Below are 17,958 nucleotides of genomic sequence, written 5' to 3' on the forward strand. Positions count from 1 at the left end.
CCTCCCTAGCCTAGACTAGAGACAAAGTTGTATAATATGGTGGGAAACAAGCATTACCTTTAGGGAGAAAGGGCCCCAACATAAGCTCAATACATGACCTTAGAGAAGTCACTTACCTTTTCTGGGCCTCAACTTCTTCATCTGTAAAATAAAGATGATAGAAATACTTGCACTACTTACCTGTCAGGAGTGTTGTGAGGAAAATGTTCTGTAGGTCTTCAAAAATGTAATTAAAATGCAAGTTGTTAATAACAATAAATAAGTTTCTTAAGAAGAGAATGTCAACCAGGGTGGCTGGTTTGCATTAAATATTACTACAGTTAAGGATATGATGTAAAAATATATGTGTATGAAGGGTGGAGACTTCATATAGAAAGAGATCAAGGACTTTAGTCTCATTTCTTAATATTGGTGAAATGTTGGGGAACTTACTTTTCCTCTGTAAATGTCAATTTCTTTTTCTGTTGAATGGAAATAATAAAATTTATACCCTCAAAGGGTGGTTGTGAAGAAAGTGTTTTATGAAATGGAAATCACCATAAATATGATCAATTGTTATAGAAAACTGAATTCTGAGCATTCCCTTGTAACTCGTCAGCACTCCAGGTAGAACAAACAATCTCTTTATCATAGACTCTTCACACAGAAGTAGTACTTTCCTGATTTAAAAAGAAAAACTAAAACAAAAACAAAAACAAATTGAAGTTCATTGAGACTTAAATTCTTCCTGTTCTGACTGAGGTGAACAGAAAGATGCCTCATCTGCTCCTCCACTTAGGAAAAAAAGGTTCACACTCAGTTAATAGTTGACATTTTCAAGAGAAAAAGGAAAATTGGAACCCATTTGAGAATGTGTGTTGAAACAGAAAATCATTATTAAATCAGTAGCAAAGATTATCTAGTCCAAATTATCTAGTAGAGATTATCTAGTCCAAACCCATCCCCCTCCTCATTTGAGATGGGATTTTCTTCTACAGTAGCCCTAATACAGCTGATCTGGCTTCAAAATATCTCATGAGAGTTGTGTTGAAAAAAAAATCGTGATATGCATATTGTTATTTTTTCCCATTGCACCTTTATTTATTTATTTTTACTGTAGTTTGCTGTTCAGCATTTTTACATAGACTTTCCATAATCATATTACATGTCCCTCCTCTTCTCATTCAGTCCTATTCCTAATCACTGTTTATGGATTACTGCTGCTGATTTTCATGCTATTCTTTCAACATTTGTACTGTTCCCTGGATTTGGGTTGGAGGTTTGGGGTAAGGAGAGTCAGCCCTTGGTAAAACTGTGAAGTAAGTGAAGTTTGTCTTTTAAGCCTGTCACATCCCCTTTCTGAGTCTTTTCCTCTACTAGTTACTGGAGGTTGGACTTTTTGTTATTGTTGCTATTTGTTTGGTTTTTGTCTTTTTTGTTTGTTTTATATCACCCAGGCACTTGTTAGGAGAAAAGCCACTAACACCTTAGTATGAATTAATTGAAGACTGAATCACAGTCTTAGAGTGAGTGATTATTTAGTTCAATCCCTTCCATGTGTCAAAATTCCAAGAGCATTTGCATTAAAGAAAAAATCTAGCTGGGAAAGAATCCAAAGGAAAAAAACATCTCTTATGGCAAAATAGCAGGTATGTCCCATGCGCTAGATGAGTTATTTTTGGGTAGAAGGACTTCTTTGCTCCCTAAAAATTTGACTGTGTAAGTGATTGCCAATTTCACTGACATGGAAGGTCAACCTTAAGTGAGGGTGAGGTGTCATTCTTAGGAAAATATTTAAATACTAGGAGAGATTGATTAATTAGTGTAAATACATCTAAATTCTGTTCGAGAACAAGCTTTTGGGGTGTGAAATCAGGCATTTTACAAGTGTATGTTAGGGCATTAGTGGGTACCATTTAATGTGATGGAGGAGTCATTTATGTAAATGGTCCCCTGAGTGAGTTAATATATGCCCCATGGTGCGCAGAGACCTCTCAGGGAGATTATTGGCAGGTTCTGGCTGACTACCTTTATTTAAAATTTTTTGCCATTTTTTCATATATGTTCCTGATACATCCGACTGACTTATCTCAATACATTTGTAATTTAAATCATGATATGTTAAACTGATTGTTGCAATGATGGAATTGTAAATTATTAAGAACTGGATATTCTATGTGGGTACTCTCTCTTTTTTAAAAAATGTTCAATTAAAGATCTCCAAACAATCATGTCTCTCCAACCAATCTTCAGTGTTTGTCTCTGATTGACACAGGCCTTGTTCATGCATAATCCTCAGTCAAGATAGCATGCATCTCAGGTCTGCATGCCCATGATATTTGGATATTTCTGACAGTTCCACAAAAAACCTCACCATAGACAGTTTCATCTGAAGTCATGCACTAACCAAGGCTGAGGTTGATACTGTTTAAAAGTGGTTTGGAACAGAAGTAAAAGATTAAAGAGGAAATAAATAGTCATAACTTTTAGAGGAAGGGACACTTATCATCAAGTGATCTTTTCAGAAAACCAAATCAAGCTTTGGACATCCAAGGGAACCTCTCCAGATATTTGGTCCATGCTAAAAAAAAATAACACATTTATTAAAAATAGAGATTTGTAAACACCAGCATGAACTGATACATATGTCAGGCCAATGAAAAAAAGAAAAATAAATTTTTCCCCCCTCCTCTCAGTATCAAAGACTGAGACACATGGTATTAATGGGATTGTTGATAAATAATTGCTCCAAATTTATCCTCACTATATGGGCTCTTCAGTTATGGGGCAAAGAAGCTCAAAAAGTTTGACTGGTGATGAAGACAATGTTGATTTTTGAGAGGATACAATCTATGTTCACATAGTCATATGTTGGATATGTTCTTCTTTTTTTCTGCTTTGTTAATGAACTGTTCTGCTTGACACCATTAATCCCACGAGACTTCTGCTATGGCCCATCCTCACACACAAGTTTTTCTTGATGCTGCTCAGACAAGTTTTACTGAATTCATTGTGCTTTTGTGTCTGCTGTTTGCAGATTGGTGTATTTTGTTGATAACCTGTTTGAAGAGTTCAAAGGGCCATCTGATCTTGCAGGATGTGGACAGGTATGTTGCTTAGACTTCACTTAATAGCCAATTTCTTTCCCTGCAGGAGTCTGTGGTGTCTCAGCAGAAAGATTCCCTCTCTGCTCTGCCCTTCACAAAGTTGTGTAAATATACACAAAAATGATGACAATGAGGTTTAGGATGGTCCCAATAATTCCTAGCATGGCTAGGATACTTTCTTCTTTGTTTTCCTTTTCTTGGCTGCCTCTGTCTTCTTCATTACCACTAGTGATTACCATCTTGGCGGCCAATGTCTTTATCCTCCTCCTTAGGCTAACCTGGAATCAAAGAAACATCAAAGGATATCACTCTTTCGCAAAGGCTTTTACTTGGCTAAAAATACTGCATAATTATGGTCAGTTCATGGAAGGACATTGGATAGAAAGATGTATAGAGTAGCTGGGCAGAGGAAATGAGTCAATTTGGGATGGAAGACATAACCAAATATTGACCAATTTGGGGGACACACATTTTTTGACCACACAGATACCACACACACACACACACACACACACACACACACACACACACACAAACACGGGGGTGGGGTGAGCACTGGACTGATGGATTCCTTGGTATACAAAAGTCTCACTGAGAATGCAGATTAGCTGTATTTCTTGGATTTGAGAATTGAACACATGTCCTTGATTTGGAGGTCAGCCATCTATCTATTATTCCATATACCACCTTTCATAATGGCATATAATGATAAACATAGGATAACAAACTTAGAAGCATATTAAAAATTACATATAATTACTAATCAAACACTGATTCTATTACTTCATTGTTCATATGACTATGAACAAGTCACACGTGTTATGAACCTCTTTTAACCTCAATTTTGTCATACCTAAAATGAGAAGGCTCTAAATGCTATAACACTGTGAGTTAGATACTCCTCTAAAGTTATTTTCTCAGGAGCTATGAACTTAAGAGGGATGCGTAGGCCCTTCTTTATGTGTCCCTGTAGAAGTCATACTTGCTGGGCTATCCTTTAAAGTGTCGTGGCCACAGAAAATGCTGAAAATTTGGGCATTGGTGACTCTAGTCATTATGTCATTGACAGTTTCAAACTGGAACCTCCATCAATTTTCTTGGGAGTACCTCCAGCAGAGATAGTGGGACCTTGGCAATAAGACTGTTTATACAATATGTTACTCCAATAACTAAAGAAAAGAATGAAAAGTGGTTTGTGTCTGAAAATATTTTCAATTTACTAAACTGAATTTAGTCTATTGGAAGTATTTGTTCAGAATTCTCAATATTATGCTTTGATGGAGGAAGATCAGGTCACTGTTACTAAGAAATTTAAGAAGTATGAGTCATATCTACTTTCTAAGTAATTTCTTCAGAACCTAGACATTTACAAAGATATATAACTAATTCAGGGTAAGAGCTCTGTCATAATCATTACCTAGCAGATACAAAATATATCCCAAGGTCGTAGAAATCATAGGCTTCAAAAGCTGAGAAAGACCTTGGAATCATGTTATAGAATTTTAGAAGTCAGAAAGGACCCTAAACATCATTTGACATAGAATTTTAAAGAGAAGTAAATGAAGCACAGATGGGAAATGACTTGTCCAAGGTTTCACAAAAAGTACAGTACTTGGGACTAAGACTTTAATGCCCTGCCTCCTAGGTCAGCATTCTTTCTTCTATATTAGAGGGACATAAATATACTCAAGTCTATCCTATTTAGTATGCATCTCCAACTAAAGAAGCTTTATTTGTTAGGATGAAGGCTTTACTCCTCATACATGCTTATTTTTCTGCAGTTATTGCCTCATTCTTTTTGCCTGAATGCCAGCCACATTCAGAGTTCCATATCACCCAGCTATTTTTTTCTATACATTGCTCAAAACTTCCCCTTGAAACCCTGAGTCCTTGAGCTTAATTCTTTTTCTTCCTTCTCTGTTGCCTTTCCTATCAATCAGGTTGATTGATAGAACTAGATCTAAAAGAAACCTCAGTGGTCATATAATCCAACCCCCTCCCCAGTTTTTAGGTGAGAAATGACCGATTTTATAAAGAATAACAGATTGAGAAGGTTGACCTTTTGACCAATATCTGAAAGGTTAAGCAAACTCTACACTAAATATTTAATTAATTAATAAATATTTATCAAGCTCCTACTATGTGCCAGGCATTGTGTTAAGTGCTGGACATCCAAAAAAGCCAAAATTATTCCACACTCAAGAAGCTAACAGTCTGGTATCTACATGGTACAATGGATACAGCATTAGCCCTGGAGTCAAGAGGACTTAAGTTCAAATCCAGCCCCAGGCACTTACTAACTGCGTGACCCTGGGCAAGTTGATTTACTCCAATTGCCTCCAAAAAAAAAAAAAAACAAGCAAAAACAGACACTAACAATCTAATGAAAGAGACAATGTGCAAATTAGTATATACAAAACAAGCTATATACAGGATAAATAAGAAACAATTAACTGAGGAAAGGCACTAGAATTACAAGGGGGTTAGGGAAGGCTTCCAGTAAAAGAAGAAATTTTAGTTGGGATTTAAAGGAATCTGGGGAAGTCAGTAGGCACAGGGGAGGAAGGAGAGCATTTCAATCATGGGAGATAACCAGAACAAAAAGTCAGAGATTATAATGAAAAAGTGAAGGTCTTTAGCAGTACTTATATGTTTTCAAAATTGCCCCCAAAGGGTCAGAATGATGTATACTCTTTTACATTATTCCTGTTGAGAAAGTGACTTCCATTCCAAGTACATATTATCTTGACGATGCTATTTTTTATTCAATTACTCTAAAGCTTTGCAAGTGAAAACAGGAAATTATGAATAAATTCCTTTTCAACTCCATTTAAGTCTTACTCTGATGCCTCATTGGCATGGAGGTGACCCTGATATTTCAAAGGCTAAGCCAGCAGGGTTTAAGAAGCTTCCACCACACAACAAAGCTTCAAGTACAGTTCTTGTGATAGCATCTGATGTCTGAGGGCGCAGTAGCACGAGGCCAAGCCCTAAGTGATAAATTCACCAAAGTCCACAAAGCAAGTAAAAATATAAGCTGGCCCTTAGACCTCTGTAAGGACATCAGTAGCCTACTGGACCACTAATGGAAGAAGCCAGATAAGTCCAAATCCCCTGTTTGAGGCTTGAAGGAATGACCTGAAGCCCTGTTTTCCTTACAGTGATGAGTTTTAATATCAACTGGCCCAGCATAAATCAGCAGCAGTCCCTGAACTTTGACCTGCCCAAAATATCCAGGATTCTCACTCCTGTATCTTAAGGTCTGATCCTGCTTGACCCTGATAAGAATCTTATCAAATCAAAGCAAGTTCTATTTTACCAGGAATCCCAGGGGACCTGACCTGTTTCTATGCACCCTGATTGTTTTTCTCATACTGTGAGTATTTTCCCCTCAAGTTATCATCTTTCTTGTTCTCTGTTCTGTTGTGGAATGCTCCACCTCCCCATAGGTCAGCGTTCTTATTGAGAAGCATCTGCTGTTGTCCAGAGTTGGAAATAATGGTCTTGGAAATGTTCCCTCTTTCCCAAGCTCAGGCAGATCTGGGAACTCTGTGCCCCAACAATAGGATCTACCCCCTTCTCCCTGAGATGAAAGTTGTGACTGGGGGTCAGCCTAGAACCACTTACAGCAGGGTCTCTTCCCCTGACAACCTGAGGGGCAATTAATGGAAACGGCTGATGCTCTTTTTTTTTTTTTTAATTAACTGTACCTTGAAATCCCTAATCTCTCTCAAGCTGCATTAAGAATTCTTTTCTCTTATGAAAGGACACGGTAGCATGGTAGCAAAGGATGCTAACAATCAGTTCCATCTGTAGACATCGACTTAAATGATGATACCCTTGATGTGAAACTTTTAGTCTAATGACTAAAAAGGGACATACTACTCAAGAACTTTGATCATACTAATGTTGACAGAAGCATGAAACCAAGAGATGGAAGGAAGTTGCTGCTAACTGGAAGGGAGGCAAACACGTGCTCCTTGGAGAGACAAATAATAGAGTTGATTTTATTTTTTGTGAAAAGGCACCCATCCTTTAAAAGAGATAGCACTTTAGCATTGGATCTATAGGCCCCCAAGGAGTCTGTGAATAGAATTCAAAAGGTCCGTGAACTTAGATGGGGAAAATATTAGATTTTTATTTTCACTAACTTTGAACTGAAATCTGAAAGTTAGCATTTCCTTCAAATATTTACTCAGGGATGGAGTGCTTAGGCTTTACCAGACTGCCCAAAGGGTCCACACCATACAAAGTTAATTATTTCTGCTTTAAAAGCTATTTCAAATTCTGCTTTCCTTGATTCCCCAATTTGGTAACAACCTTTAGTTTGAATCTCGAATAACACTTCTTTGTGTAGTTCTCAAATTCACTTATTATGCTGCATATTTATAGAGATCAGGTGAGATTATTTTCTCACCCTAATAGTCTATAAACTCCTTGAGAGCAGAAACTTCACTTTATCTAAACTAGGTATAGTAAATAACACTATGCTCTAGAGGCAATTGAAACTTGTCAAATATTTGTTGTTTTGTACGGAAATTTACATGATGCAACAATAAGTAGTGCCGAGGTAAATGAAACAAAAGGAGCCACTTCATTATGTTTTGATGAGGCCTAAAGTCTTCCTAGAGAAATATACTTGTTACTAGTTAAGTTACTAAATCCTTTTAAAATGATTTTGTATATGCATATATTGTCACAGGACTTTTCAAGAATTAGCATTGCTGCCTTGCAAGAACAAATGACATTCCCTACTTGATTTATATTATGCACTGGATCCCTCTCTTTTCAAAATTCCCCCCCTTTCAGGATCTCTCCATAGATTTTTGAGCCATAATTATTACTGTATTTAGCAACTTTCTCTGAGACTGCAGAAATGAGGGCTATGTGTTGATGACTGTGAGAACGGAGAGACCAATATCCTGAGGAGAGGTCGAACTTTTCCAAACTTGAATCTGACTAAACTAAAATTTCTGGGTAAATGTCTTATCTTTCTTTGGTATCATCTCCTACTCCTCCTCCTTCTTCTCCTCCTCCTTCTCCTCTAGATACCTTGCATACTGATCCTTCCAAGTCCTAATTATGGTATTGCCTCCAGCACCAATCTATTCTCTGCATACTTCATCTAATTTGGCTGCCTTCTCCACATTTGTTTCCTTTATTACTATTTCTTTCTTCTGTAAGTTCTTCAGAGACTGTGATGTTAGGATTCAAGTAATTTCACTATCCTTGATAGAAACCTGTGATACTAAATTTATAAATTAATATCATTTCTATTGTATTGACTTGATCACTTTGTACATTCTAGAATTATAGATCTGGAGGTGGAAGGACCTTAGAGGCCATCTAGTTTAGTCCTCCTCCAATTTCATAGATCAAGAAACTAATGGGAGGACTAACCCAGGGTCAGAAAGATAGGAATTGTCAGAGGTTTTTGACTCCAGCAATCATAATCTTTCAATATTACACTGAGTACCTATAGACTACCTACACCTATATTTAAGCACAGTACTGGGACACATAGAAGGCATTTAATAAATGCTTGCTGATGGTCCAACCATGGACAGTGAATATTTTTCCAATTGTTTAAATGTTCCTTTTTTTTCTGTAAATGTAAGAATATTTTGTATTTGAACATATTCTATTAAATGTTTTTGTATTCACGTAAGTTTTGAGTATGTCTTAGTAGGCTAATTTTCAAATACTGATGCATCTTATAGTTATTTTGAATGGAATTTATTTTTTTTATATCTCCTCCAACTGGATTTTGCTAATAATAGATAGGAATAGAGACTGAACCTGTGATTTCATTAGTTTAGGGACTATCTGGATGAGTAAGCTCCCCCTATCAATTCAGGTCACCTTCTTTTTTGCAATTTAGTGTCTTAGAGAGGTGTGAGAGTCATTATGTGTCAGAAACAGGACTTCATCATCACCATCATCATAACAAACACTTATCTGGCACTTTAACGTTCATAATGCGCCTAATATATTTCATTTCAATTTATAATCAATTTTATTTCAATTGATCCTCACCACAATTCTTTGAGGCAGGTATAATTATTATTCCCATTTTATAGATAGGGAACTGAGGCTGAAAGAGGTTTGCCTAATTCACCCAAACAGATAGTCAATTTCTCAGATGAGACTCAAACTCTAAATCTTGATTTAGTTTTCTCGATTCCAAGTCCAACACTCTATTCACTCCACCAGGCTGCTTCCTATTATACATAAAGATCAATTTTTGTTATTTTTCTACTATTCTATATTAACTCAGAAGCACTGAACTTGAGCTGACATTCTTGTGCTTGGCACAAAACTCTCTATACAAGAGACATTTACTAAATGCTTTCTATTGTTCTGATCTTATTTAGTTTAAATATGAAAGAGGACAAACCACTTCTCCATCTGAGGATCCATTCTGTTATATTTAAAGCATTATAAGGAAGTTGTGTTTAATATTTCAGAGAAAATGAATGCACACTGCAAGCCATGATGTTCTTACTCAGATTCCAAATTCTCTTCTAAATCTATTATCCAAAGATTCTGTGATTTTCATCTATAAAATAAGGTGCAGGGGGGTGGAGGAGGGTGGTAAGACTAGATGGCTACCAAGATTCTTTCCAGGATCATAGATTTTAAACTGCAAAGGGCAATGATCATTCCAACTTCTTCATTTTAAAAAATGAGGAAAAGTGAGGTCTAGAGAAGGGAAGTAGATAGTTCTCAGAGTCAGGAAGACCTGGGTCTTCTGATATAATACCTATGTGAATCTGGGCAAGTGACTTAGCTTCTCACTGCTCTAGGAAACTATGATTATAAGGTCCCTGAAATGCATTAAAATTGTTCCCTCATCTAGGGATACCAACATTCAGTTTCTATCTTTAGGCCCATTAAAGATACATAAGGAACTGACACAAATATATAAAAACACCAAAAGTCATTGCTCAGTAATAAATGACAAAGGATGCAAATTCTTTTTTAAGGAGCATTGCAAATTAAATTTAAATAATTTTGAGTTTTCACCTTCTATCATGAAAATTAACAAAGATTAATACACAATATACATCTCAGTGAAAACCCAAGAATCATCAATGTTAGAGGCATTGTAAAAGCAAACACCCTGACACACCCTGACCTGCTATCACAGGTTCTTTGATTTGCTTTTCTAAAAGGAAAGGCAACTTTTGAGGGGTCAACAATCACTTGAATCAAGCACGTATAAATTATTCACTTAGTTCAGGGGGGAAAGTCAGCGCCCTGAACTTCAGAGAAAATACAAAGCAATAACAATCAACAGACAGGGCTTCCAGCTGCCTGACCATAAGTACTACATATATCATAGATCAACAGACCAATCCAACTGTCTGACCATACATACATAGTTATCAGAGAGAGAAGCACCAACATCTGGGTTTTTAAAGTCAGGGGGCTCCTTTGCAGCTGTCCAGAGTCTCATCTGGCCAAACAAACATTTTCAATGAGTAAGCCCCAAAGTAATACCTCACCTCAGAGTATTTATACACTTTTCAGAGTGAGAGGGCATCACAACCCTTAAGAACTAGTGTCTCATTTAACAAAAGCTGTGGACCTTCCTAAAATCTCCCTTAATCAAATCAAAGATCTTCCCCCACCCATTAATGCGGCATTAATGGGTGGGGGAAGATCTTTAATCTCATTAGCATTACAGGCAGCTATGAGAAAAGATATAGAATAATACATTGATTGTGGAACTGTGAATTGATCTATTTATTCTGTATACCATTTTGACATTATTCAAGAAAAGTCACTAAATTGTTAATGCCCTTTGATTTAATAATCTCAAAACTAGGCACTGATCTATAGAGAGTCAATACCGAGACAAAGGTCTAATAATTACACAATATATAGCAATCTATTAGACAATATATAACAATTGTTATGTAAGCAAATAACTAAAGATAAAGTAGGTACTCATCAACTGGAGAAGAGTTTAAAAAAATCCCTTTAGTATGTGAAAGTAATGTAATATATTTATCCTGTAAGTAATGACCAATATAAGAAATTCAGAGGAAAAAAATGAGAAATTTGTAAGAACTGATGCAGAAAAATTTACCAGAACCTCCTCCCCCAAAACAATAGTCTAGGCATTGACTATGACATTAAAAATGAAAAGGAAAAAAAAGAATGAAGGCTCAGAAGAACAGATCTCTCTTCTCATTGAGAGAGGTATTGGACTACCAGGACAGAAAGGTATAGATGTTATTAGATTAGATATTTTAACTTTCTTTCTTTGTCACAAAGAAGACTCAATCTGGAGAGTGGAGATGTGCTCTCTTCTCCCTCAAGTACTGGCATATACAGCCAAAATATATTTTTTACAAAGAGGTGGAAAATATGCTAGGAAATGTAGGTGACATAAAAATAAAATATCAATAATTTTTTAAAGGAGTTTGTAAAAGAAGAAGAAAAAAAGCCTACAGATCTTAGCTTCATTAGAGCTATGCAATTAGCCAGCTGGTTATGATCAACTCAGTTAACCTAACCAAGCCTCAGTGTCCTAATCTATAAATTGAGGAAGTTGAAGTAGATGATCTCTACAGTCCCATATATTACAAATTTCTCTGAATCTGATGTCACGTTTCTTAGCTATATTATAAAATATGATAGTGGTGATGATAATAATAATAACACCTTCAAAATCCAACTTAAGCAAATTATTTATTTTCTTCCTGGAGCTACTTTGACTTTTGGCATTAACCTTAATCTACTAATACTGATTTTTTTTTCCTGCCAATTGGTGATTAATAGAATTTAGAATTTCTAATGTTTTTATTTTCCAGATTTGTTTCCCCAGGTTTCTTTTTTGGGGACTTTGATAAATAGTTCTTTGTTTTCAACTTTGCGTTACAGTTAGATATTGATGTAGTCTTTCACTGACTTTACATAGATCATCAATATGTCTCACATTACTTCTGTCATACTGAAGTATGATTCCTGACTTTATTGATATTTCTTGAAAATTCTACTTTTTCTCCTATTTTACTTACCCTAGCATGGCGATTAAATATACTGTTATATGTCAGTCATGATACTGTTCACACTTTTTGTCAAAAAATGTAGAAGAGTATATTTTTTCACAATAATTCCATGCAGACCTCAAAATATCTGGGGAAAATTAACTAACAAAGTGCACTGACCTCACTATTATTTAGACTGAACTATAGTTATTGCCTATAATCATTCAGACATAATATTTATCCATAAAAACTTAAGAAGAATATTTAAAAAGATAATGACATGGATCACAACTAAATGTGGCAAGTTCTCAAAGGGATGGGAGTAGCAGATTACTTTCTCCTGAAGAACCTGAATGTGAGGCAAGAAATAACAGAACTGAACATGGAACAACTGATTGGTTTAAGATGGAGAAAAGAGTATGAAAAGGCTATACATTGTCAACTTATTTATTTAACTTACATGCAGAATATATCATGCAAAATGCCAGACTGGACAAAGCAAAAGCTGGAATTAAAGTTTCTGGGAGAATTATCAACAATCTCAGGTATGTGGATGATACCATTCGGATGTCAGAAAGTGAAGAAGAATTAAGCAATCTCCTGATGATGATGAAAGAGGAGAGTATAAAGGCTATCTTGAAGCTTAACATAAAAAAAAAACAAACAAACCTAAGATCCTGGCAATTAGTCCCATCACTTCCTGGCAAATATAAGAAGAGATGTAAGCATTGCCAGATTTTATATTCTTGGACTCAAAAATCACTGCAGATGGCTATTGCAGCCATGCATTAAAAAATGCTTGCTCCTTAGAAGGAAAGCTATGGCAAATCTGGACAGCATGCTAAAAATCAGAGACATCACCTTGTCAACCAAGGTCCATATAGTTAAAGCTGTGGTTTTTTTTTCAAGTAGTAATGTATGGCTGTAAGAACTAGACTTTAAGGAAAGGTGAGCGCCACAAAATCAAAGCTTTCAAACTGTGGTGCTGAAAAAGACTTTTGAGAGTCCCTTGGATAGGAAGTGGCTCATCAGTCATTACTTAATTCAGATTATTTATTGAAACAATAAATACTAAAGATAAAGCTCAAATAATATGGCCACATAATGAAGAAAAATACTCATTGTAAAAGATCCTGATATTGGAAAAGTCTGGGAAAAAAGGAAAATGGGATGGCAGAGGATGAGATGGCTAGCTATTGTCATGGAAACAATAAATGTGAGCTGGGATAGACTTCAGGAGACAATGAAGGATAGAAGGGCCTGATGTGCTCTGGTTCATGGGTTCATGAAGAATCAGACAGAACTGAAAAAATGAACAACAAAAAACAACATACCAATTACTCATAATCTCCAAGCTATGTGGAATCAAATGTTTTCAAAATGTAAACACCCAGCAGAGGAGATCAAAATCATGAAGCATCTATGGTGGTGCAGTGAATAGAGTAGAGTTAGGAAGACCTGAGTTCAAATCCAGCCTCAGATACTTACTAGCTGTGCCACTCAGGGCAGGCCACTTAAGTCATGAAGACACTTAAGTTTAACACTTAGAACAATGCCTGGCACCTAGTAAGTGCTGTATAAATATTTATTGAATGACTTAATGACTGACTTAATCACTGTCTATATCAGTTTCCTCAACTTTAAAACAAATAGTAATCACACCTATTTCATAGGGATGAGATAATATTTGTAAAGTGCTTAGCACAGTGCCTGGAATCTAGTAGGTGCTTAGTAAATGCTTTAAATGTGAGAACAGATGGAATTATCTGTCTAGAACTAAGGGACTCATCTCTATGGCCATGGACTTTGAGTGGTGAATGTTCACCTTCATATGCCTGGTCTTAAGCCCAACATCCCACTTATCAGCTCTCTGCATGTCACATTATGAAATACTTTTTCATTCATTCATTCACTTATTCCTTCATGAGGGACGTATCATCTCTGTCTGCTACTAGAAATGTAGCAATAATGCTTTCAAGAATGAAAAATGTAGTCATTTTATCCAGTTGCATAACAGTCCTTAGAACAGTTAGCCATGGTGGTTCATACCTCTAAGCCAAGTAACTAGGGAAGTTGAGGCTGGTTGATCTCTTAAGCTCAGGAGTTCTGAGCTGCAGTGGGCTATGTTCATGAAGAGTTTTCACTAATAATAATTTTGACATTATTATGGTGGGCTTCTGGGTTTATAAGAAGGAGTGGATCATTTCAGGTTCAAAATAGGTTAAAACTTCTCATGCCAATAAATAATGGCATTGGGCTTATGTTTAGCTCCTGAATATCCAGCCTTATCAAGTTGAAGACACTTAGATTTTGAAAAAAAATTCCTTTTTAAATTTAGAACATTATGTCTAAAAGAAAAATAGCTGGATAATAACTTACCCTAGAACTATTTCTAACCATACCCTCCCCAAAAAGATGGAAAATGAGATAATAATATTAATAATTATATATGATTACATACAGTTATATAGTTAGTTACATATGCTAAAGGATAATTGTTAATAATAATTTAGTGTTTTAAAGATCTGTAAAACGTTTTACATATGGTATCTCATTTGAACCTTACAACAGCCTTGTGGGGTAGGTACAGATGGTACTATTATTCTCTTTTTATAGATAAGGAAATTGTGGCTCAGACAACTTAAGTGACTTATCCATGGTCACACTTCTAGTAAGTCTTAAAAGAAGGGACTGAAACTATATGTCTTGACTATGTGTCCAATACTATTTAAATTCCATAATCTATTCATATGAAGCTAGCTTTCTTCATTTCCAAGTGATTTAGATCAATGTGCACTGAATTTGAAGTCAGAACACCAGGATTTTTACTCTGTCTTTACGATGTACTCTAAGTAATTTTATGCAACTCACTTATTTTCCCAAGGCCTCAGTTTCCTTATCTGTAAGATAAAGGGTTGAATTAGATGATTTCGAAGTTCCATTCCAACTATAATCCTCTTAAGTCTAAACTTGTTTCTACTATTACTTCTTCCCAATTTGGACTCTTCTCTGTCTCTGGCTTTTGCTTTGCAGTACACTTAGTAAAGTATGTTTTCTGTTTTCCCTTTTTAAAGTTCCACTAAAAAAATAATAATTTTATTCAAGAAAACTAACATCACTGTCCTTGATCATATTAGCAATATAAGTATTGAAGAAAGTCCAAAGGAAATTATTTTCACAGCTCTTGGAATTGGATTAATAAAGGACATCAGAGACTTGGCCAATTTCCCATGAACTGTCATCTAGAAAATGAAACATTATGGAAATGACCTAGAAGTCCTAGATATAGTTGTTTGTACTTTTCTTGATGAGGATGCAGTCTTCATCCATTCATGTTTTCTTTTGATGACAGGTACAATTCCAGGGAGGAAATAATGCTAGATTTGGAGCTGGAAGCTTTGGATTTGAATTACAGCTCTGCTATTCACTATTCTTGTGACTCCTTGGACAAGGTGTATCTCGTCTTTGCACCTCAATTCCCTTGTCTATAAAATGAAAATTAGGTGATCTCTCAGGGCTCTTCTGGCTCAAGACCCAAATGAATCTTCATGCTTTCAGAGAGTTCAAATATAGTAAACCCTTTGTTTTGACCTTGGAACATGTTTTCACATAGAACTAGAACCACAGAGTATCTTATTTACAAAGAACTATGAGATAATATAGCCCAATCTCCCCTGATTTTATAGATGAAAACTAAGAGAGACCAAATATTTGCCCAAGTTCAGCTAGCCCAGTAGCAGACTTGGGACTTGGTCTCAGGTTTCTGATGCCAATGTGTAGTTTTCTTTCTACAGCATCAGTAATTGCAAATGTTACAGTTTTCAGGTTTTACTAAGTAAACCAGATAGGTCCTTCTTGCCTTGGATAAGCAGCCTATATTTCATAAATATATTGCTTTGGAGTGCTGTACCCATCAACAGTTCACTTACTCAGAAGCATTTGAATTTTTACATGATTTTTCTCTACGACCAGGGTAGTTTTTTTGTTTGTTTGTTTGTTTGCTTGTTTGTTTGTTTTTACCATATCTTGCCTACAAAAACTCTCATCATCTCTACATATGGAAAATTCATACTGAATAACAGAATCTCAGATTTGAAAAGTACATTAGAGCTCATATCTATTTCAACTTATATCTGTATCAGAATCCCCTCCTTACATCAAGTCCAAATTTAACTTTCAAAATTTTACTGATTTTTTTTCCCCACCATGGCCAAGCTGTGAATCACAGTATCTTGGGAAGGGGCAGAAAGTTCCCAAATATATAAGAAAAATGTATTCCTGCTTCTAACACATAGTAGCAATGTGACAATGGATAAGTCCTTTAAACCCAAGACACCTGAGATAACCTGTAAAACTATAAGTTACAGACAATTTACTGAATTCAATTGGTGGAGTGAGTTTCCATACCAGCAACTCTCCATACCCAAGTCATATGTCTGGACCAAAAACACCTAAGTTTTCTTGGTAACTATTTACATGTAAGTTAATTCATTCAATGTGAAAATATTATAATAGCCTTCTCTCTAAGTCCCTATCAGGATTCTTTATTTTTTTTTTATTCTGAAGTTGAAAAAAATCAATAAAAAAATTAACATTTCCATATTGAAGGAACAAAAAATGAAGATTGTATATGAAACCACAAATCTCTTGGTTCTTTTTAAAGTATAAAAACATTTAACACATTAATTTCAAAGCTGTTCTGTTCTGTGTCTCTAAATTTCATTTTGCTCTCTTCTGTGATTTTTTTTGGTAACTATTTCAATTATTCTCTTTTGTATTTTGCTTCTTTTCAAATACCACTATCACGACTGACCCTCTGTTCCCCAAAACCACTCCCATTTTAAAAATTCTCCCTTATAACAAATAAAACAAATCCATGATCAAAGACATATGGATCATTGCACACCATCATCTCTCTCTTAGGAAGTAGACGATATGTTACATCATTGGTCCTTTAAAGTCAAAATTGGTCATAGCTGTGAATGCGAATGTGATGAACTCTCCCACAAAATGGAAGCAGACAGCAGAATGGATTAAAAAAACATAATCCTACAATATGCAGTTTATAAGAAGCACATTTGAAGCAGAGAAATACACAAAGAATAAACCCAAAAGACTGGAACAGAATCTATTATGTTTCAGATGAAATATTAAAAAGAAAAAAAAGCAGAGATAGAAATTCTGATCCAAGGCAAAGCAAAAGCAAAAGTGGTTCTAATGAAAAGAGATAAGGAAGGAAACTACATCATAGTTCTGAAGTTTTTACAAATCTGTCTTTATTTACAATGTTACAGCCATTGTATAAGTTGTTTTTTATATTCTGTTGACTTCACTTCATATAATTTTACATGTCTTCCCAGGTTTCTCTGAATCCATTCTTTTGATCACTCCTTTCAGTGCAACTCTTTTTACTTTTGGCAAAATATAACAGCCATTTCTATTTTTTAAAAAACAGTATAAGAATAACCAAAGCTTTCTTTAATTTGTTAATATCACCTATCTAAAACTAAGAGCAGCATTACAGGTAATGTAGAAATGCTAGAGGCTCTCCTATTAAAATTAATAGCTAAGCAATGATACACATTATTAGCACTAATATTTGTGATAGCATTAGAAACAGTAGTTACAGTGGTAAGCAATTGTTAGCACTTACATAGAACTTAAAGGTTTGTATATTTCATCCTCACACTAACTCTGAGGTAGGTGCTATTAATGCATTTTATAAATATATATTTTTATAAAAAGGAAAATTAACACCTAAAATTCACAATCTTAGACTCAACATGTCCAAAATTTAACTCATTATTATTCCCCATAAATCTTTACCCTTCAACATCCCTGTTACTGTCAAAACCATTCTTCCAGTCCCTCAG

At 35.4% G+C, this 17,958-nt stretch overlaps 1 protein-coding gene across 2 annotated transcripts in view; it reads right to left on the reverse strand.

Moving 5' to 3' along the window:
- Positions 1-1,058: 1,058 nt before the first annotated feature.
- TUNAR (transmembrane neural differentiation associated intracellular calcium regulator) overlaps positions 1,059-17,958 on the reverse strand; it is a 70,531-nt gene continuing 53,631 nt past the window's right edge. For both annotated transcript variants that reach the window (XM_072630315.1, XM_072630316.1), the window contains one exon: positions 1,059-3,364. In XM_072630315.1, coding sequence (XP_072486416.1) covers positions 3,179-3,364 — 186 coding nt within the window. In that variant the 3' untranslated portion in view covers positions 1,059-3,178. The remainder of the gene's footprint in view (positions 3,365-17,958) is intronic.

Source organism: Notamacropus eugenii, chromosome 1 (genome assembly GCF_028372415.1).
Source record: "Notamacropus eugenii isolate mMacEug1 chromosome 1, mMacEug1.pri_v2, whole genome shotgun sequence".
Taxonomy (NCBI): domain Eukaryota; kingdom Metazoa; phylum Chordata; class Mammalia; order Diprotodontia; family Macropodidae; genus Notamacropus; species Notamacropus eugenii.